The 23,750-nt window shown below is 44.9% G+C and overlaps 1 protein-coding gene across 1 annotated transcript in view; it reads right to left on the bottom strand.

Annotated features, from left to right (window-relative positions):
• Positions 1 to 322: 322 nt before the first annotated feature.
• gsg1l2 (GSG1 like 2) overlaps positions 323 to 23,750 on the bottom strand; it is a 45,555-nt gene continuing 22,127 nt past the window's right edge. The window contains exons 4-5 of the mRNA XM_033044106.1: positions 21,280 to 21,391; positions 323 to 675 (exon numbers count right to left, since the gene is read on the bottom strand). Of these exons, the coding sequence (XP_032899997.1) occupies positions 372 to 675; positions 21,280 to 21,391 (416 nt within the window). The 3' untranslated portion in view covers positions 323 to 371. The remainder of the gene's footprint in view (positions 676 to 21,279; positions 21,392 to 23,750) is intronic.

Below are 23,750 nucleotides of genomic sequence, written 5' to 3'. Positions count from 1 at the left end.
TTTGCACCTTAGAGGCCCCAATTATTGGAGTGAACTGCAAAGCGTGATTTCATGTTTTGATGGGCTGTGGAATATGGAATCTGATATTGAAACAGAAGGCATAGGAGCCACTTTAATGCTGTGTAGAACCAGCACGCCAGGAAGTGTAATAATCATCAGTCAGATATGAACAGAGCTTTTTCACAAAGTACAATACTACTGTTGATCGGAGAAGCACATTGTAACAGTGCATTCCATTGTAACACTATCTGACATATAGCATCATAAACTTGTGGAGAAGGTAAACAATGGAGAGAAAACCTTCCAGGACGTGTAAGTGATATCTATCTTGATGACATGATGTATGGAGTGGACATGAAGCCCCGGGAATGTCAACAGTATTCTTCACCCTGCGCCTCCAAGATGTCATTCAGATCTGCAAAGACGGAGCCACTTGACATCTTGCGACCATTACTGGAGAGGTCGAGGAACTCCTCCGTTGAGCTTGGCACCGAGCTAATATACCGATCCCAGACTCGTTCTGCTGGCACTTCATGCTCAATCAGCTTTGGGGTTGTCTTTAGACTTCTTTCCAAGTTCTTCCTTTTGTGCTTGAACTCGAGGATGGTCTTTGTATAAGTGTTTATTGTAGTCACTGATGCAGCCATACAGCATGTAAATGATCCCCAAGCTAGACTGAGGGGAAACGTAAAATTAACAAATTAAAACTGAAATTGAATGTGCAGCATAAAATGTACAAGCTTTCCATGCCCAAAGCATAGTAAAGGATGATTTTAAAAATATATTATTATTCATAGGTTGTGTGGACATTTTGACATTTGCCCAAATGTCCCGTAAAGTGATGTGTTGGAAGGCAAATTCACAGGACAACAGGCGGCCTGAAATCACATATAGGCTGGTGTGACAAACATTAGTTTTCATTCCAGGATGTTGGGGAAGTCCAGGACAAGGGGTGAAAGTTTAAGGATAAAGGGGAAATCCTTTAGGACCGAGATGAGAAAAACATTTTTCACACAGAGAGTGGTGAATCTCTGGAACTCTCTGCCACAGAAGGTAGTTGAGGCCATAGTTCATTGGCTATATTTAAGAGGGAGTTAGATGTGGCCCTTGTGGCTAAAGGGATCAGGGGGTATGGAGAGAAGGCAGGTACGGGATACTGAGTTGAATGATCAGCCATGATCATATTGAATGGCGGTGCAGGCTCGAAGGGCCGAATGGCCAACTCCTGCACCTATTTTCTATGTTTCTATGATGTTAGCAAACCAAACTGTTTTTTTTTTACAACAATCCAATAATTTAGTAATAATAATAATAATGGATGGGATTTATATAGCGCCTTTCTAATACTCAAGGCGCTTTACATCGCATTATTCATTCACTCCTCAGTCACACTTGGTGGTGGTGAGCTACTTCTGTAGCCACAGCTGCCCTGGGGCAGACCGACGGAAGCGTGGCTGCCATTCTGCGCCTACGGCCCCTCCGACCACCACCAATCACTCACACACATTCACACACATTCACACACAGGCGAAGGTGGGTGAAGTGTCTTGCCCAAGGACACAACGACAGTATGCACTCCAAGCGGGATTCGAACCGGCTACCTTCCGGTCGCCAGCCGACCATTATTGAAACTATCTTTAATGCCTGACTTTATTTAACTTGAATGTCAAACGTTCTGCTGTTGCACCAGGAATCAAATGTGATTCTGGATCAAAGGTCCACATCCCTGGATATATGAGGAGTACCATGCTGATCAGTATCCAATTAACTGCAGAAGCTAGAAATCTGAAACATAACAAAATATATTAGAGTCGTTCAGCAGGTCAGGCGACAACTGTGGAAAGAGAAACGGTCAATGTTTCAATACTCTTCAGTACTCTTTCAGTGAATACTCTTCACTGGTAAAGTTAGCTTTCAGTAGCAAATATGATGGGAGAGTTGGATAGAACAAAGAAATATTTCTCATAGTGTGACAATGTAATTGTTGAAAAAGCATTATTCATTTTTGTTTGTGTTATGTATGTGTGTATACACACACCAAATTTCTCATTATATTGTTTACAGTGTACAGTGTCTGTTGTGCTGCAGCAAGTAAGAATGTCATTGTTCTATCTGGGACGTATGACAAAAGAATACTTGACTCTTCACTAATAGGAAGGTTACACTTTAATCAATTTGACAATCGAGAAGGTGGGACAAATATTCAGTCGTGACAAATATAGCGGAGGATTCTGCCAGATGAGCACAAAAGAATCAGCCATACTTTTAATTCCTTTTCTCTGCAGAAATATGACACAAAGCTGGGTGGCAGTGTGAACTGCGAAGAGGATGCTAGGAGGTTGCAGGTTGATTTGGACTTGAGTGAGTGGGCAGATGCATGGCAGATGCAGTTTAATGTAGATAAATGTGAGGTTATCCACTTTGGTGGCAAGAACAAGAAGGCAGATTATTATCTCAATAGTGTCAGATTAGGAAAAAGGGAAGTAACAAGACCTGGGTGTCTTTGTACACCAGTCACTGAAAGTAAACATGCAGGTCCGCAGGCAGTGAAGAAAGCTGATGGCATGTTGGCCTTCACAACAAGATGATTTGAGTATGGAGTAAAGTGGTCCTTTTGCAGTTTACAGGGCCCTGGTGAGGCCACATCTGGAATATTGTGTGCAGTTTTAGTCTCCTATTTTGAGGAGGGACATTGAGGCAGTGCAGCATAGGTTCACGAAGTTAATCCCCGGGATGGCATGACTGTCCTATGAGGAAAGACTGGGCTTGTATTCACTGGAATTTAGATGAGAGGGGATCTTATAGAAATGTATAAAATTATAAAAGGACTAGTTAAGCTAAATGCAGGAAAAATATTCCCAATGTTGGGGGAAGTCCAGAACCAGGGGCCACAGTCTAAGAATAAAGGGGAGGCCATTTAAGAACTGAGATGAGAAAAAACCTTTTCTCCCAGAGGGTTGTGAATTTGTGGAATTCTCTGCCACAGAAGGCAGTGGTGGCCAATTCACTGGATGAATTTAAAAGAAACATAGAAAATAGGTGCAGGAGGAGGCCATTCGGCCCTTTCCTGCAATTTCTTCTCTAGCTTCCCACAATGTCCTCAGATTTGTCTGATCAGGCCCGGGATATTTGGTTCCCTTTATAAGCGTGGGGACATTCAGCACCTTATTGACTGTAATACTGACTGCCCTCAAGACTTCCATTGACTGCCCCAGGTCTTTCTCAATGGTAAAAACAGAGGAGAAATACTCAAAGAGGATCTTGCTCATCTCCAGTGGCTCTGCACAGAGATGACTGCTTTGATTCTTGAGGGACCCTATTCTCTTCCTAGTTGCCCCTTTTCCCCTTCATGTACTTATATAAAACCTATTTGGATTTTCCTGAATATTATCTGCTGGGGCTATCTCCTGCCAGCTTTTCAACCACCTGATTTCCTCAGTTCCCGAAGCTCCTCCAGTGTACATTAGTGTCACAGTGGCCCCACCCACAGGTTTATTAGAGAGCTCTCTCTCTATCTCTATTAGACTAGTAGTATGCATGCTGAGATGAAACCTCTTTGAGTTACCTCTGCAGAGATGCTAATAAAAGACTGGATTCTAATCACTTTGTGTGAGCCTGATCTTTATCTAACATGGTGTCAGAAGTGGGATCGATATTTCACTGAAGTTAGGAATAAATTTCCCCAAGTAGTTTACCATGCCAAGGAATCTGCAGGCTGAGCACGTCTGTGGGTGCTGGTAACTCGTTAATAGCAATGGTTTTCGATGGATCAGCTTTGAGGCCATCTTTAGTGAAAACATGGCCTACATAGTTCACCTCATTTACCCTGAATTTGCACTCTTGAGGGTATAACGTGAGTTTTTTTTTAAATATGCGTCGTGTTCTTGAATAGTTTGTCCAGCAATAAGGATATCATCAACTATGATGGAGCATGGGTAGCCTTCAAACAATTGTTCCACAGAGCGTTGAAACACTTCACTAGCAGAGCTTATGCCGAATGGCATACGAAGAAATTTGTACCGTCCGAAGGGTGTGCTGAAGGTAGTTAACTTGGAGGAGTTGTGTTCCAGAGCAATCGGACAGAATGAACACTTGGCATCTAGTACTGTGAATAAAGTCGCTTCACCCAGCTGAGCTGCAATGTCTTCCACTGTGCGCATGGGATAGTGTGGTCACTTAATGGCTGTGTTTACATCCTTAGCATTGATGCAAATCTGTATTTCATCCTTATTCATTTTCGTTGCTACGACCATGATCGAGACCCATTCTGAGGGGTCAGTGACGGGGGCAATCACACCCATAGACACCATTCTGTCAAGCTCACCTTGTACAGGGTCCCGCATAGCATGGGCATCCGGTGTGCCAGACGGACAACTGGGAGTACATCAGGGTTAGTTGTGATCATGTACTTGACAGGCAACCTGCCCAGCTTGTCATCGAACAGACTTTTGTATTGTGTGTCAGGATTTGTTGAGTGAAGCCACATGTTGTCGACCAAGCCTCTTATGCTCACCTGCCTTGCCCTTCACTCTAACAGTAACACGCATGTCCTGAACATCCCATATTCCAGACGTTCCTCATCCTGAAAATAACTTGGCTCAATCAACTTGAGCGATTTCCTCTCTAACTGTACCATGTCCTGCGAGCGACTGACTCATTTTCATGGTGTCAGAAGTGGGATTCGAACCCACGCCTCCAGTTGGAGAGATTTGATGGACAGCAGGCCCAAAGGAGACCAGGCCTAGGTCCTGGCATGCATTGATGCCAAGCAGGATTGCAGAATCCCCCTGACCAATTAAAAAAATTAGTTTGTGAGCCTGTGACTCCACATTGCAGTTTAATTCAGTTTCTCCAAATAGGAGCAGTCCCTCTCCCCCATAGGCTTGTAACGTAGCCAAAGTGCTTTCAACACATTTAGTATTATGTATTTGTTTAAATTCAGATAAAGACATGACATTACATTTCGCACCAGTGTCTATCTTTGCAAGCGTATGTTCCCACTGAATGCCTAAGCAGCCTGGCATAGCACACGGCTGCTGATGTGACTCTACAATTACAGTCCTGTCACCCGGCGTGGCTGGCCAGATAAACAACACAGTACCCCACTTGTGATTCGCCCATACTATCTAGTTCGCGACAAACAGGACGGGATTATAATCAAGGGTCACAAAGTAGTTATCCCAGCTGTTCTCTGATGAGTACTTTGATGCTGTCCACAGGGTTCACCGCGGTGTGGAAGCAACTCTACGGCAAGCGCTGAGCAAGTTTTACTGGCCTGGTATGACCAAGTATATACGCGATAAAGTCAAAGTCTGCGCTATCTGCAACAGCCTAACGCCACACCAACAGAAACCTGCAAACAACAGCCCTCTGAACAGGACCAGTTCTTGGTAATGAAGGAGTCGGTAGCATGAACATTGAACTGGGATTATGGCCCAGAGCCCAAAGACCTTGTGTGGGAAGCAGTGAGTTCAGCGATTCTGCAAGCATGTTCAGCTCAGTCCAAAGTCAATTCTGTGTCCCGGAGCAACTCGTCTCGCATTTTGTCACTGTGTAAATGAGTCAGTCACTCGCACGACATGGTACAACATTATTTATTAAAGTTAGCTGACAGTACACTTCAGCATGTTGTTAAGGCAAGCGTAGCAGCTATTCGACTAACAGCAGGAGCTGAATTCTGATACTATGAACTGCATGCTAGGCGGTGCTTCTACTAATAAAGCACTACTATTGGTTAGGTGTGAGGTAACCAACCTACATTAACATCCTCAAAGTTGGCCTTGCCACAATTTAGAATTGTATGTCACGGGCCTGCCCCGTCTTTATTCATAACAATCTTAAAAGCTAATAGGTTGGTCACTGGTTCCATCCACGATCACGTCCCCCCCTCAATTTCTTAGGACGAGACCAAACATTCATTTCAGGAAATCTCACTACATTCATTTCAGGAAATGTGAAGAGGAAACAATTAGTTAAGACCAAAGTTGGATCCATGAGGACTGAAACAGGTGAATTTATTATACGGAACAAGGAAATGGCAGATGAGTTGCACAGGCACTTTGGATCCATCTTTGCTAAGGAAGACACAAACAATCTCCTGGATGTACTGTGTTCAAAAAGGAACTGCAGATGCTGGAATATCGAAGGTACACAAAATTGCTGGGGAAACTCAGCGGGTGCAGCAGCATCTATGGAGCGAAGGAAATAGGCGACGTTTCGGGCCGAAACCCTTCTTCAGTTTCGGCCCGAAACCTCGCCTATTTCCTTCGCTCCATAGATGCTGCTGCACCCGCTGAGTTTCCCCAGCAATTTTGTGTACCTCCTGGATGTACTAGTGGCCAGAGGATCTAGAGTGACGGAGGAACTGAAGAAATTAACATTAGACAGGAAATGGTGTTGGGTAGACTGATGGAACTGAAGGCTGATAAATCCCCATGGCCTGGTGGTTTGTGATAATTGCTCGTTTCTGAGCATCCCCCCCCAGTCTAGTTTCAGTAAAAACACACTAAATCAAGCACTTGAAGTAACTCAATTTTATTTTACCAAAGGCGCGTCACAGATCAAACACTGTGCCTATCCCCACCGCGGATTCGATCCCTGCGTCTGTCTGCTCAAGCCCTCTAGGCCTCGCGCAGACAGAGACACTCCAGAAGTTCTCCAGAAGATCGACCTTGAGCCTCGTGATCAATTTCTTCCAATTCCATCCTTCTTGGATCCCTTTGAACAATCCTTTCCATCCTTGTCTGCTTTTCTGAGGACGAAATAATAACGAAGTCAATTAACTATCAAAACCCCAATTAGTCCAAAGCCAGACTCCCCAAGTCCATTACAAATTCAAATTTTTTTTTAAAGTCTCCCCAATTCACCACCACCCAATTTCGAGACCGAATTCAGAATTTATAATGTTTAAGAAGGAACTGCAGATGCTGGAAAATCGAAGGTACACAAAAATGGTGGAGCAAATCAGCGGGTGCAGCAGCATCTATGGAGCGAAGGAAATAGGCAACGTTTCGTCCCGAAACGTTGCCTATTTCCTTCGCTCCATAGATGCTGCTGCACCTGCTGAGTTTCTCCACCATTTTTGTGTACCTCAGAATTTATAAATTTAGTTCTAAACCCCATAATTTAAATGCTATTCAAGTGTTCTGCCCCAAACCACAGAGAATTAATTTCTTCAAAATAATGTCTTCAAAAACAATTCTTCAGAGTAAGGACTGTCCCAAAAGTCATCGCAGGGCATTGATGTTATTCCCCTTCGAAAGTTTTTAAAATGTCTCTCATCCTCCTTTCTAATGTCTTTCCATTTATCGTTCTAGTAGCTAGGTGTTCAGATTCAGATTCAGATTCAGATTCAAACTTTATTGTCATTGTGCAGTGTACAGTAATAGAAACATAGAAACATAGAAATTAGGTGCAGGAGTAGGCCATTCGGCCCTTCGAGCCTGCACCGCCATTCAATATGATCATGGCTGATCATCCAACTCAGTATCCCGTACCTGCCTTCTCTCCATACCCCCTGATCCCCTTAGCCACAAGGGCCACATCTAACTCCCTCTTAAATATAGCCAATGAACTGGCCTCGACTACCCTCTGTGGCAGAGAGTTCCAGAGATTCACCACTCTCTATGTGAAAAAAGTTCTTCTCATCTCGGTTTTAAAGGATTTCCCCCTTATCCTTAAGCTGTGACCCCTTGTCCTGGACTTCCCCAACATCGGGAGCAATCTTCCTGCATCTAGCCTGTCCAACCCCTTAAGAATTTTGTAAGTTTCTATAAGATCCCCTCTCAATCTCCTAAATTCTAGAGAGTATAAACCAAGTCTATCCAGTCTTTCTTCATAAGACAGTCCTGACATCCCAGGAATCAGTCTGGTGAACCTTCTCTGCACTCCCTCTATGGCAATAATGTCCTTCCTCAGATTTGGAGACCAAAACTGTACGCAATACTCCAGGTGTGGTCTCACCAAGACCCTGTACAACTGCAGTAGAACCTCCCTGCTCCTATACTCAAATTCTTTTGCTATGAAAGCTAACATACCATTCGCTTTCTTCACTGCCTGCTGCACCTGCATGCCTACTTTCAATGACTGGTGTACCATGACACCCAGGTCTCGCTGCATCTCCCCTTTTCCTAGTCGGCCACCATTTAGATAATAGTCTGCTTTCCTGTTTTTGCCACCAAAATGGACAACCTCACATTTATCCACATTATACTGCATCAGCCAAACATTTGCCCACTCACCCAGCCTATCCAAGTCACCTTGCAGTCTCCTAGCATCCTCCTCACATCTAACACTGCCCCCCAGCTTAGTGTCATTCGCAAACTTGGAGATATTGCCTTCAATTCCCTCATCCAGATCATTAATATATATTGTAAATAGCTGGGGTCCCAGCACTGAGCCTTGCGGTACCCCACTAGTCACTGCCTGCCATTGTGAAAAGGACCCGTTTACTCCTACTCTTTGCTTCCTGTTTGCCAGCCAGTTCTCTATCCACATCAATACTGAACCCCCAATGCCGTGTGCTTTAAGTTTGTATACTAATCTCTTATGTGGGACCTTGTTGAAAGCCTTCTGGAAGTCCAGATACACCACATCCACTGGTTCTCCCCTATCCACGCTACTAGTTACATCCTCGAAGAATTCTATAAGATTCGTCAGACATGATTTACCTTTTGTAAATCCATGCTGACTTTGTCCAATGATTTCACCACTTTCCAAATGTGCTGCTATCCCATCTTTAATAACTGACTAGAAGTTTCCCCACTACCGATGTTAGACTAACTGGTCTGTAATTCCCCGTTTTCTCTCTCCCTCCCTTCTTAAAAAGTGGGGTTACGTTTGCTACCCGCCAATCCTCAGGAACTACTCCAGAATCTAAAGAGTTTTGAAAGATTATTACTAATGCATCCACTATTTCTGGAGCTACTTCCTTAAGTACTCTGGGATGCAGCCTATCTGGCCCTGGGGATTTATCGGCCTTTAATCCATTCAATTTACCCAACACCACTTCCCGGCTAACCTGGATTTCACTCAATTCCTCCAACTCCTTTGACCCGCGGTCCCCTGCTATTTCCGGCAGATTATTTATGTCTTCCTTAGTGAAGACGGAACCAAAGTAGTTATTCAAATGGTCCGCCATATCCTTGTTCCCCATGATCAACTCACCTGTTTCTGACTGCAAGGGACCTACATTTGTTTTAACTAATCTCTTTCTTTTCACATATCTATAAAAACTTTTGCAGTCAGTTTTTATGTTCCCTGCCAGTTTTCTTTCATAATCTATTTTTCCTTTCCTAATTAAGCCCTTTGTCCTCCTCTGCTGGTCTCTGAATTTCTCCCAGTATGCTGCTTTTTCTGGCTAATTTTTCTGGCTAATTTGTACGCATCATCCTTCGCTTTGATACTATCCCTGATTTCCCTTGTTATCCACAGTACAGAGACAACGAAATGCAGTGTTATAGGATGAGGCACTAGGGCAGGCTCTTTTCTTTCTCATTTTAACAATGGTGTCGGTTGCTAGGGAGTGGGGATTGCTGGGTGATTTTTAGGTATTTCTAAAGGGTAGGACAGTATTAATTATTTCCGTTTGGTTACCCTTTCCCTGCGGAGCTACATTACCTTCCGTTGTTTTCCTCCTGCTCTCAGAGATCTGCGTTCGAAATATAGAAACATAGAAAATAGGTGCAAGAGGAGGCCATTCGTCCCTTCGAGCCAGCACCGCCATTCATTGTGATCATGGCTGATCGTCCCCTATCAATAACCCATGCCTGCCTTCTCCCCATATCCCTTGACTCCACTAGCCCCTAGAGCTCTATCTAACTCTCTTAAATCCTTCCAGTGACTTGGCCTCCACTGCCCTCTGTTGCAGGGAATTCCATAAAGTCACAACTCTCTGGGTGAAAAAGTTTTTTCTCACCTCAGTCTTAAATGACCTCCCCTTTATTCTAAGACTGTGGCCCCTGGTTCTGGACTCGCCCAACATTGGGAACATTTTTCCTGCACCTAGCTTGTCCAGTCCTTTTATAATTGTATATGTTTCTATAGGATACCCCCTCATCCTTCTAAACCCCAGTGAATACAAGCCTAGTCTTTTCAATCTTTCCTCATATGACAGTCCCGCCATCCCAGGGATCAATCGCGTGAACCTACGCTGCACTGCCTCAATGACAAGGATGTCCTTCCTCAAATTAGGAGACCAAAACTTTATGCAATACTCCAGATGTGGTCTCACCAGAGCCCTATACAACTGCAGAAGAACCTCTTTACTCCTATACTGAAATCCTCTTGTTATGAAGGCCAACATTCCATTAGCTTTCTTCACTGCCTGCTGTACCTGCACGCCAACTTTCAGTGACCGGTGTAAAAAGACACCCAGGTCTCGCTGCACCTCCCCCTTACCTAACCTAACGCCATTGAGATAATAATCTGCCCTCTTATTTTTGCCGCCAAAGTGGATAACCTCACATTTATCTATATTATACTGCATCTGCCACGCTTCTGCCCACTCACTCAACTTGTCCAGGTCATCCTGCAATCTCTTAACATCCTCTTCTCAGTTCACACTGTAACCCAGCTTTGTGTCATCCACAAACTAGCTACTGTTGCTCCTAATTCCCTCTTCCAAATCATTAATTTATATGGTAAACAGTTGCGGCCCCAACACCGAGCCTTGCGGCACTCCACTCGCCACTGCCTGCCATTCTGAAAATGACCCGTTCACTCCTACTCTTTGTTACCGGTCTGCCAACCAATTTTCTATCCATGTCAACACCCTACCCCCAATACCATGTGCTCTAATTTTAGTCACCAGTCTCCCGTGCGGGACCTTATCAAAGGCTTTCTGAAAGTCTAGATACACTACATCCACTGGCATCCCATCATCCATTTTACTTGTCACATCCTCAAGAAATTCCAGAAGATTAGTCAAGCATGATTTCCCTTTCATAAATCCATGTTGACTTGGACTAATCCTTCTACTGCTATCCAAATGCCCCATTATTACCTCTTAAATAATTGACTCCAGCATCTTTCCCACCACCGAATCAGGCTAACTGGTCTGTAATTCCCCATTTTCTCTCTCGCTCCTTTCTTGAAAAGTGGAATAACATTAGCTATCCTTCAATCCACAGGAACTGATCCTGAATCTATTGAACATTGGAAAATGATCACTATTTCTAGAGCCACCTCCCTGAGGACCCTGGGATGCAGACCATCAGGTCAAGGGGATTTATCATCCTTCAGTCCCATTAGCCTACCCAATACTATTTCTCGCCTAATGAAAATTTCTTTCAGTTCCCCTACCCCCTTAGATCCTCTGTCCTCCAGTACTTCTGGGAGATTGTTTGTGCCTTTCTTAGTGAAGACAGATCCGAAGTATCTGTTCAACTCTTCTGCCATTTCCTTGTTGCCCAGTTGCGTTTTTTATACCTCATTCCCCAGGCAGTCCCTTGCTGGCCTACTGTCCTGCAGGCACAAAACTGAAGATGGGTTTCGGTCAGAAATGTCGCCTATTTCCTTTGCTCCATAGATGCTGCCGCACCCGCTGAGTTTCTCCAGCATTTTTGTCTACCTTCGATTTTCCAGCATCTGCAGTTCCTTCTTGAACATTAATACAGTATCTTCATTCCCCACTCCCATTCCTGCCCAATAAGCTTATTGTTTCTTTCCCCAGTGCCTCTATCTTTCTTCCACTGGTATCTTTCTCACCTAGCTACGCTGTTACTGTCCATCTTCCCTTCTTCCTTGAGAGTTTTCTGAGAGTCAGTTGAAGTGTTTTTCCCAGTCAAGAAAGGGGAAATGTCTCAGTACTTTGTTTAAGGCAGAGGACGCCTTTTAAATTTTTAGATGGTATGGTCACTCACTGGCAGGTCAGAGCCATTCGCTGCACTCTGAGTGGCTCCCTATGAGATTGATTATTGTTAGCAGTCTGAAGAATACTGATTGAGAGAGGAATTCAGCTGGGGGAGAATTGGAAAATTCAGTATTGAAGAGTTTCTGGGCTGAGGTAAAAACAAAATTGGCAACTTAGTTCAAAAATTGGCACTGAGGTCGAAAGTCGGGACTAAAATAAGATTGATGAATTACTTTGAAAAACTGCACTGAGTAAAATGTGTAATAATGTTGGGAAGAAGCGTCTGTGATATTCCAGGACTCTGTGATCCAAAGTTTTCTGCTCTAAATTCCGCTAACGTCTCCTGGACTTGCCGTGGAGGAGAGGCTCGTGTACTCCAGTGATCCTGAGAGCTATGCTGGATGGGGTTTCATATCCCTGGCAGGTTCAACCAAACCGGACTGGTCTCGGGTGAGGAGGCAGATGCAGCAGTCCCTGGTCCTCCAGGTTGGGGGTTGGGCGTGTTGTTAACTACCCCACCCTGGAAAAAAGTGTGAGTTACAGAAACTTTGACGAATGAAAACCAAATGATACGCTTGGTTGAAGAAGGTGCCCCAGCGATGGGGAACATGACGCTTCCCAGCCAAACCCGCAATGGCACTGCCAAGCTGACACGCCTACTGACGCCAAATAAATCCATCCTTGTGGGGACATGGAACATCCCAACCATGTTCCAGGCTGACAAGGCTGCCACAATTGCCAACAAAATGGTGTGCTCCAATCTCATAGTAAGAAGATGGACACAGTCAGGGGAGATCAAATTGGTCTTGAGCGGGCAGTCCATTATCTACTCTGGACAGGAAGAGGAGGGAGAGAAACATATAGAGGGAGTGGCCATCATGATTACGAAGGACACTAGAAAGGCTTTAACGGCATGGGAACCCATCAACTCTCACCTCATCTCTGCAACCTTCAAATCCAACAAGAGAGTGGACGCCCACGTAATCCAATGTTATGCACCCACCAATGATGCAGAGGACAAGGTCAAAGGCAGGTTCTATGACAGCTTGAACCACCTACTTGGTAGTATTGGAGGCAGAGACCTCATTATCCTGATGGGTGACATCAACGTTAAGGTTGGAGGCTACAACGAAGGATATGAGGCAGTAATGGAAAAGCATGGAGTGGGGAAAATGAATGAAAATGGCGAGATGCTCGCTGAGACCTGTGTTAACAATAACCTAGTGATTGGGGGGGGGGGGGTGTATTCCCTCATAAAACAATCTACAAAACAACTTGGGTGTCATCAGATCATGTCACAGAAAATCAAATTGACCACATTTTTATCTGTAAAAAGTTCAGAAGGTCCATGGAAGATATCAGAACAAGAAGCGGAGCAGTCACAGCTTCAGACCACCACCTCCTGGTAGGGACACTCAAGCTAAGGCTGAAGAGACACCACCAGGCCTAAAGCCAAAGAGCTAAATACAACATTGAATACCTCAGTATTACTCCAAGTGGTGATGGAGTTCAAGGATGCCCTCTCAAGGGAAAACACAGGGGCACAGCAGAGGAGGAAGGAAAGATGGGCAATAAATGAGGAGTGGGAACACCTAAAAGTTGCTTTAAACTCAACCTAGGGAGAAGGACCCAACAGCACAAAGATTGGATAAGACCAGAAACCCTCAACACAAGAGGAGAAAGTTAAAGGAGAAAATGAACAACTCTAGAACAAGAGCTGAAAAGGTTTGGGCCCAAAAGGAGTACAACAGGTGCCACAAAGAAGTGCGAAGGAACATCGGAAGGGACAAGAGACCACAGGTGGAGAGGCATATCCGGGACATATCCGCATAGTAATAAACCAATTACAGACAAGAATGGTCATCTGCTTTTAACCCAGGAGGCGAAGCTCGACAGATGGGTAGAACATTTCGAAGAAGTCCTAAACAGGCCACCACCGGTTGTACAGACACACATTCCCAAAGCCAGGACACCACTACATATTAACTGTGACAGATCAACAAAATCAGAAATAAAGCACCAGAAAACTGGCAAGGCTGCTGGCCCTGACTAGATTCCACCTGAAGCCATGAAAGTAGATATAGACTCATTAACCCTCTGGGAGAATTTGTGAAGAGGAAAAGTCACCCATAGAATGGGCAGAGGGATACATCATGAAACTGCCAAAAAAAAGGTGACGTAAGAAAATGTGACAATTAGCGAGCGATCACCCTGCTTTCTGTAGCCGGTAAAATTCTCAACCGGGTCATCCTCGACCATCTTCAGGAAGCTGTAGACAAGAGGCTACGGGACCAGCAAGCAGGATTCAGGAAGGATCGCTCATGCACAGACCAATGGCAACATTACGCATCATCATTGAGCGGTCTCTTGAATGAGACGCGTCCATGTACATCAACCTCATCGACTTTGAGAAAGCGTTTGACAGCTTAGACAGGCCAACACTATTGCACCTAATGGACCACGATGGAATTCCCACCAAGATCATAAAATTAATTAAGAACTCGTATGATGGAACCTCATGCAAAGTTATGCATGCAGGCAGTGACGTAGGGTGGGTTTTGAGCGCCGGGGCAGTTTAAAATATTGCGCCTCCTCATTAGCGGCTAGCCATGGCCCATGAGCTGTTATAAATCCAAGTTTTGTATTTATTTTCTCAACCTAACAAAAAGATGGCGGCGCTGCCTTAGCAGCTGCGGCTCGCCTGCAGTCTGTCTGTTTTTTTCTTCTTTTTTTGTGTTGTTCTTTTGTCCTGTTTAGTTGATTTTTGGTTTATTATGTTGTGTATGCGGGGGTGGGGAACACGTTTTTGGTTTCTTCCTTTGGGGGATGCGACTTCTTTTGTCGTATCCCCCGTCTCCGCCTGCGCCGAGGCCTAATGGCGGAGCTGGCGGCCTCGGAGCTGGGGCAACGGCAGCGGCGGCTTTGACAGTGGCAGTGGCGGCCTGGCCTCGGAGCTGGGGCAGCAGCAGCGGCAGCGGCAGCGGCAGTGGCGACCAGAACTTGGAGCTGGGCAGCGGCGGCTTTGACAGCGGCAGCGGCGGCCTGGCCTCGGAGCTGGGACAGCGGCAGCGGCTGGGACGGCGGCGGCAGCGGCGGCCTGGCCTCGGAGGGGGGACAGCCGCGACCAGAACTCGGAGCTGGGGCACGTTCCGGCGGCAGCGGCCACTCGACCCGACCGCGGGCCCAGTGGACGACAGCGGCAGCGGCCTCGGCGCAGAGATCGCTGGTTGGTTAAAATTGTTGGATACATTTTTAGGGGCGCAAAAAAATTGTTGGATAATTTTTTTTTATAAAATGGCAAAAAAATGTTACATTTTATTACAAAGAGGTGCAGCGTGCCTCTAGAACAAATTTGTTTGCCATTTTATAATTTTTTTTATCCAACAATTTTTTTGCGTCCCTAAATATTTAGCGCCCGGGGCAACGGCCCCTCTGCCCCCCCCCCCCCCCCCCCCCCCCCCCCCACGCTACGCCACTGCCTGCAGGCTAGCTCGCTCAGAGCTCTAGTGTCAGGACGGGTATCAAACAGGGATGCCTATTGTCACCATTCTTATTCCTTCTGGCAATTGACTGGATCATGATGGAAACAACTGAAAAGGGATATGAAATGGAATTCAGTGGACAATGTGGGAGCAGCTAGATGATCTTGACTTTGCAGCCGACATAGCTCTCCATTCACGCACACAGATACAAATGCAGGGGAAGACGGACAGACTCTCGCAAGCTGCAACAAAACTTGGTCTTACACCCAATACAGCAAAGACAACAGGTGATGAGGATCCACTCCAAAACCAGCAACCATATCCTTATGCACAGCACTGCTCTAGGGAGGCAGAAACATTCACATACCTAGGCAGTGTTGTGGACATCACTGAAGGGGCTGAGGCAGACATAAAATGTAGAATCAATAAGGCTAGGGTGGTGTTTAACATGCTCACGAACATCTGGAGCTCAAAACACATCTCAATCAACACCAAAATATGCATCTTTAACTCAAATGTGTAACAGGTGATGTTGTATGGATCAGAGACATGGAAAACAATAAACACACTACAAACAGGCTGCAAACATTCATTAACATCTGCCTTAGGAGAATATTTAACATGTGGTGGAGAGACAAAGTAAGCAATGTGGACCTGTGGAAAAGAACAAGCCAGGAGCCCATTGACTTACAAATTCGAAGGAGAAAATGTAGTTGGATTGGACACACCCTCAGGAAACCTGCCACAAACATCACCCGGCAAGCCCTGAAATGGAACCCCCAAGGGAAAAGGAAAAGAACAGCTGGAGAAGAGATGTCCGGGGCTGACAGAAGTGGCTGAGAGTGAACTCAACTGGGGAGATCTCGAAAGAACTACGAACAACCGAGTGAGGTGGAGGACATTTGTCAATGGCCCACGCTCCCTAGAGGAGCAAAGAGCTTAAGAAGAAGAAGAAATTCCGCTAATTCAAAGTTGCTTAAGTTTGTGTGATTTTGCTTTAAATTTGAAGTGGTGACGGCTTCCAGCCGGCTTTCACATTACTCTGCTTTGGATTTCAAGCGGTAATGTCGAATACTTCTGATTTAAAGTGTTAAAATCAGAGACTTGTATTAGAGTTAGTATGATTCTGTTCTTGCATTGTTAACTTTTGTTGTTTTAAGAAACTGTGAGTTTTGTTGCGTGGAAAGCTTGTGCCATGGAATTGATTTTGTTGTGTGGGAATTTTTGGCCGAAATGGTAAACTGTGTAGATGCTCCAACTGATCCCTGGAGTCTTTTAATAAATTTATGTGATAAGTACCCTGATAAAGCAAAACAATTTTGAGAATTATCTGGTGAGTTAAATGAGATTAGGGAGTGAATCGTGGTCACTAGGGGTACACTGAACCGTGTATAAACAAACAAGTTTATTTATATAGCACATTCCAACAACAAGGTAATTCAAAGTGCTTTACACAAAACATCAAAGAGCAATCAAAAGCAATTAAAAATAGTCATTAAAAAGAATAGAAAATAAAAACAAGCTAAATAGAATAGGACAAGACTAAAAGTTACAGTGCAGTGTAAGAAATGAATAAGTATTTAATTTAATTGAAGGCAGCGTCAGAAATGTCTTCAGCCCCGATTTAAAAGAACTGAGAGTTGGAGCAGACCTGCATTTTCCTGGAAGTTTGTTACATATATGTGATGCATAAAAATATACGCTGCTTCTCCATGTTTAGTTCAGACTCTGGGGACAGAAAGCAGACGTGTCCCAGACGACCTCAGAGGTCTGGATGGTTCATGATGTAGCAGATGATCAGAAATGTATTTTGGCCCTAGACCATTCAGTGCTTTATAAACCAACAGCAATATTTTGAAATCACTTCTTGGACAGACTGAAAGCCAGTGTAAAGACCTCAAAACTGGAGTGATGTGATCCACTTAGAGAGGACTCGAGCAGCATCGTTCTGAATCAGCTGCAGGCTGATTACAGAGGGAGAAGTGACCGAAGATTGCATGATCTAATGGTTGGCTTTGATTTGATAGAAGAGAGACAACGAGGATTGATTTGGATGGGTGAGGGAGTAGAACCCATACCAGTCCCCACATATCCCAACAACCCCCACTGTATGAAGTAGTGAACACTGACTGCATACCACTAGAGGGCAGAGTGAAAGCCCTGCAAACACAAAGTTGCTTAACTGACTGCACTCCACTAGATGGCACAGTAAACCCCGGCATGGATCAGATCAGCAATGTAGTGATTGACAAGTATCGGCTTTGCCTGTTCATACCCCATCTCTCACCATGGGCTTAGACTGTACATTTCAGTTGAAGATCGATTGTGGAGCTACCAGGATAACTGTGAGCCCATGGGCCCCAAAAAGTAAGTAAGTAAGTAAGTACATTATATTTATATAGCACGTTTAGATCAACTCGCGTTGAAACCAAAGCGCTTGACATAGAAAAAATAACTACGTTTCCGTACATCCATAGAAAAATTAAAAATAAAATAAAAATGACACAACACATTATAGAATTCAACATGAACGTCCGTCCCCCCCACAACAGATTCAACATTTTCCACTGTGGGGAAAGGCACCAGAACGTTCCGTCCTCTTCCTCTGTGACCACCCGAGGTCGGGGCCTATTTGTGGCCAGTCCGATGCTTCAGGCCCTCTTGCCGGGAAGGTGGAACTCCGGAGTCGGGAGAACACTCCTCAGCGGCTTGGAATGTCTGGAGCGGCCGCTTCCTCCCCGGAGACCGCGGCACCCGATGTCCTCAGGCCATCGTTGGAGCTCCGACACTGACCGATCTCGAATCCCAGACTCCGCGGTGTTTTAAATCCAGCGCCGCCCTCCCGCGGCTGGACGCCCGCAGCCACAGCTCCTCGGATGTTGGAGTCGGCGATCACAGCGTCCGGAGCTTACTGCACGGCGACCCGTAAAAGGCATCGCCCGCTCCGTGATGGTGTCCCAGCGCTGTACCGCCGCCGACCGGTCCCGACAGGAAACGCCGCTCCAGTCCGATGGTAGGCTGCGAGGAAGGGGTGAAGAAGCAGCTCAGAGGGAAGCTGCCTCTCCGACCAGGTAGGGACTAGGAAATGAAGTTTCCCCCTTCCCCTCCCCTCCCCAACCCACCACATAAAAGAAAACCTCCAACTAACATTTGGGAACATTTTTCCTGCATCCAGCTTGACCAGTCCTTTTATAATTGTACATGTTTCTATAAGATTCCCCCTCATCCTTCTAAACTCCAGTGAATACAAGCCTAGACTTTTCAATCTTTCCTCATATGACAGTCCCGCCATCCCAGGGATCAATCTCATGAACCTACGCTGCACTGCCTCAATCACAAGGATGTCCTTCCTCAAATTCGGAGACCAAAACTGGACACAATACTCCAGATGTGATCTTACCAGAGCCCTATACAACTGCAGAAGAACCTCTTTACTCCTATACTGAAATCCTCTTGTTATGAAGGCCACCATTCCATTAGCTTTCTTCACTGCCTGCTGTACCTGCACGCCAACTTTCAGTGACTGGTGTACAAGGACACCCAGGTCTTGTTGCACCTCCCCCTTACCTAACCTAACCCCATTGAGATAATAATCTGCCCCTTTGTTTTTGACGCCCAAGTAGATAACCTCACATTTATCTATATTATACTGCATCTGCCACGCATCTGCCCACTCACTCAACCTGTCCAGGTCACCCTGCAACCTCCTAACATCCTCTTCACAGTTCACACTGCCACCCAGCTTTGTGTCATCCGCAAACTTGCTAGTGTTGCTCCTAATTCCCTCTTCCAAATTGTTAATATATATGGTAAACAGTTGCGGCCCTAACACCGAGCCTTGCGGCACTCCACTCGCCACTGCCTGCCATTGTACAGCAGGCTCAATAAGCACTGGTCACCAGTGCCACCCACTAACATAAACTGGGCAATTTTGGGCCCCACCAGGGGCCAGAGGGGGTTTTCGGGAATGATACCAGGAATGATTGTGTAACATTTTATGATGCGCACAGGGCCTGTACATGCTGGAATTTAGAAGGATGAAGGGTCCCCTCATTGAAACTTACCGAATAGTGAAAGGCGTGGATAGAGAGGATGTGTCCACTAGTGGTAGATTCTCAGACCAGAGCCACAGTTTCAGAATAAAAGGATGTACCTTCAGAAAGGAGAGGAGGAGGTATTGAATGTGGTGAATTTGTGCAATTTATTGCCGCAGATGGCTGTGGAGGCCATATTTTTAAGGCAAGAATTGACAGATTCTTGATTAGTATGGGTGTTGGGGATTATGGGAAGATGGCAGGAGAATGGGGTTGAGAGGGAAATATAGATCATCCATGTTTGAATGGCACAGTACACGATGGTCCAAATGGCCTAATTCTGCGTCTTGTGCCCAGGCACCCATTACATCCATGCCGTTCTTGCACACACACCCCTAGCTAACCTGAATGTTTATGCTTGCTTCTCAACAGCTGTCTTTCACCTGTCTGAGTAATGCAGCAATCTCTTGCATTTACCGAACTGCATAAGTTAAAGCTTGTTTGGCAATCTCCTCTCTTTCATGCTCTAATTTAAAGGAAATAAACTAATCAGTAAACAAATTCTTGCAGAATTCAATGGAAGCCAGCTTCAGGAATATAACTGGGGCAATGTCAAGTGTGGAATAACAGTCAGCACCAGTTTCGTTATTGACTGAATGCATCATCAGTTGCATCTGCACATTCCCTGTGGAGGCAGACTGCAGTGAGAAGGGTTTCAGCCCGAAACGTTGTCTATTTCCTTCGCTTCATAGATGCTGCTGCACCCGCTGAGTTTCTCCAGCATTTTTGTCCACCTGCAGTGAGACTCAGCAGGAAGTTGTGAATAAAATTTAGAACAAAATCTCCACCATTCCCAGCTCATGAATTACTGTAACAATAACCTCCAGAAATTCTTGCACAGTCTTAAAAATACTGAAATCACATGGATGTGCCCTAGATGTACCTGTTGTCGTGGGGTTGAAGAACAAGAATGGTTTGGTTGGGAGTGGGTAATTACCATAAAATATCAATAATCATTGAGCAGTATTTATCATTTTTGAACATTTCCCAAATGTGAAGGAAAAATATGCTTTATAATTAGTAAATCGATTAAAACTGGAATTAAATTGGATTAAATCACAGGCTATAAGTGAATGGTTGGAAAGTGTAACATTACCATAGAGGGAGTACAGAGAAGGTTCACCAGACTGATTCCTGGGATGGCAGGACTTTCATACGAAGAAAGACTGGATAGACTCGGCTTGTACTCGCTAGAATTTAGAAGATTGAGGGGGGATCTTATAGAAACGTACAAAATTCTTAAGGGGTTGGACAGGCTAGATGCAGGAAGATTGTTCCCGATGTTGGGGAAGTCCAGAACAAGGGGGCACAGTTTAAGGATAAGGGGGAAATCTTTTAGGACCGAGATGAGAAAAACATTTTTCACACAGAGAGTGGTGAATCTCTGGAATTCTCTGCCACAGAAGGTAGTTGAGGCCAGTTCATTGGCTATATTTAAGAAGAAGTTAGATGTGGCCCTTGTGGCAAAGGTATCAGGGGTATGGGGAGAAGGCAGGTACGGGATACTGAGTTGGATGATCAGCCATGATCATATTGAATGGCGGTGCAGGCTCGAAGGGCCGAATGGCCTACACCTGCACCTATTTTCTATGTTTCTATGTTTCTATGTTAACCACAATGGGGAGGTTAAGGACAACTGAAGGAAAAGCAATGAATGGTCACTAAGTTGGGATAGAAAGGGATAGGTAGAGGCTCTTGTCAGCATTAAAGTACAGACATGATCACGGGTGTGTTTCAATGGTGCATATTCTACATAATAAGAACAGCTAACATTCAGCTGTATTCTAACTGCACAACAGATTAATGTGAATTGCATTATTTTACATACAGCGATTTGTACAATGCCACTTACCAGTATGACCACCCGTAATCCCAGGTTTGCGGCCTCCAATCTTCAGGGCCAAGGTTGACAGTCATCTGAAACACAGTCGTATACATCATGTGGGCTACCATCCCCAGGAGACCTGCAACACCAAGTCACAAGGACATTGGGGATTAAGCAAAGGTGAAGGAATGGGTGAATCTTTTTTCCAAGTTCCAGCCTTAATATTTTAATGCAGCATTTTCAGTTTATTTCACATACATTCAGTTCTTTTCCATATAACCATATAACCATGTAACAATTACAGCACGGAAACAGGCCATCTCGACCCTTCTAGTCCGTGCCGAACGCGTATTCTCCCCTAGTCCCATATACCTGCGCTCAGACCGTAACCCTCCATTCCTTTCCCGTCCATATAACTATCCAATTTATTTTTAAATGATAAATTCGAACCTGCCTCCACCACCTTCCCTGGAAGCTCATTCCACACAGCCACCACTCTCTGAGTAAAGAAGTTCCCCCTCATGTTACCCCTAAACTTCTGTCCCTTAATTCTCAAGTCATGTCCCCTTGTTTGAATCTTCCCTACTCTCAGTGGGAAAAGCTTATCCACTTCAACTCTGTCTATCCCTCTCATCATTTTAAAGACCTCTATCAAGTCCCCCCTTAACCTTCTACGCTCCAAAGAATAAAGCCCTAACTTGTTCAACCTTTCTCTGTACCTTAGTTGCTGAAACCCAGGCAACATTCTAGTAAATCTTCTCTGTACTCGCTCTATTTTGTTGACATCCTTCCTATAATTAGGCGACCAAAATTGTACCCCATACTCCAGAATTGGCCTCACCAATGCCTTGTACAATTTTAACATTACATCCCAACTTCTATACTCAATGCTCTGATTTATAAAGGCCAGCACACCAAAAGCTTTCTTTACCACCCTATCTACATGAGATTCCACTTTCAGGGAACTGTGCACAGTTATTCCCAGATCCCTCTGTTCACCTGCATTCTTCAATTCCCTACAATTTACCATGTACGTCCTATTTTGATTTGTCCTGCCAAGATGTAGCACCTCACACTTATCAGCATTAAACTCCATCTGCCATCTTTCAGTCCACTCTTCCAACTGGCATAAATCTCTCTGTAGACTTTGAAAATCTACTTCATTATCCACAACCCCACCTATCTTAGTATCATCTGCATACTTACTAATCCAATTTACCACACCATCATCCAGATCATTGATGTACATGACAAACAACAGTGGACCCAACACAGATCCCTGTGGCACCCCACTAGTCACCGGCCTCCAACCTGACAAACAACCATCCACCATTACTCTCTGGCATCTCCCATTCAGCCACTGTTGAATCCATCTTGCTACTCCACCATTAATACCCAACCATTGAACCTTCTTAACCAACCTTCCATGAGGAACCTTGTCAAAGGCCTTACTGAAGTCCATATATACAACATCCACTGCTTTACCCTCATCAATTTCCCGAGTAACCTCTTCAAAAAATTCAAGAAGATTTTCAGAATGTAATATCTCTAAGTTAGTACTAGCGTGATTTGGATCTTTTATAGTCCCACAACAGGAGATGGCAGTGTGAGTTCAAACTATGTGTATGCAAATATTGGTTGCCAGGAGACAAAGGGGGCCCACTTCATCAGGGGTCCACTTGATATAGGGGGGCCACTTCATCAGGGGCCCACTTGCCATCAGACAAGCTGACACCCTGGCCCGTCCGCCACTGTGCGTATGATCTCCCATTATTAAAGCTGGCAGAATTTTGGATTCAGCCCATCCGTAACCTTGCTACACTTAATGCAAATAAAAAAACCTGGATCTAATTCTCAATGTGACCTCCTAGCGTTGACACAGGCAAATGCAAGGATTCAAGCCACTGCTGTTGTTTCTGACTTAGTGCTGAAAATATGTGAAATTACTTCCAAGTAACTGGCGAGTTGTAATGTTGTCGTCAATTACAAACTGAAGAGATGTTTAAGAAGGAACTGCAGATGCTGGAAAATCGAAGGTACACAAAAATGCTGGAGAAACTCAGCGGGTGCAGCAGCATCTATGGAGCTGAAACGTTGCCGAAACGTTGCCGAAACGTTGCCTATTTCCTTCGCTCCATAGATGCTGCTGCACCCACTGAGTTTCTCCAGCATTTTTGTGTACCTACAAATTGAAGAGAGTTCACTTCTAGTTTCTCGATGTCCCTGCCACTGATGAGGAGGGTACAAGCACTGACGAGGGGATGGAGGTGGTGGTGAGGTTAATCTTAAATGGACTAACGCATATGAACGGAAGGAATGTGTGTGTGTACAGTGCCCTCCATAATGTTTGGGACAAAGACCAATAATTTATTTATTTGCCTCGACCTTATACTCCACAATTTGAGATTTGTAAATCACACGTGGTTAAAGTGCATCTTGTCAGATTATATTAAAGGCCATTTTTATACATTTTGGTTGCACCATGTAGAAATTACAGT

The sequence above is a fragment of the Amblyraja radiata genome, chromosome 26, assembly GCF_010909765.2.
Source record: "Amblyraja radiata isolate CabotCenter1 chromosome 26, sAmbRad1.1.pri, whole genome shotgun sequence".
NCBI lineage: Eukaryota > Metazoa > Chordata > Chondrichthyes > Rajiformes > Rajidae > Amblyraja > Amblyraja radiata.
This window is presented reverse-complemented; position numbering and strand designations above follow the sequence as displayed.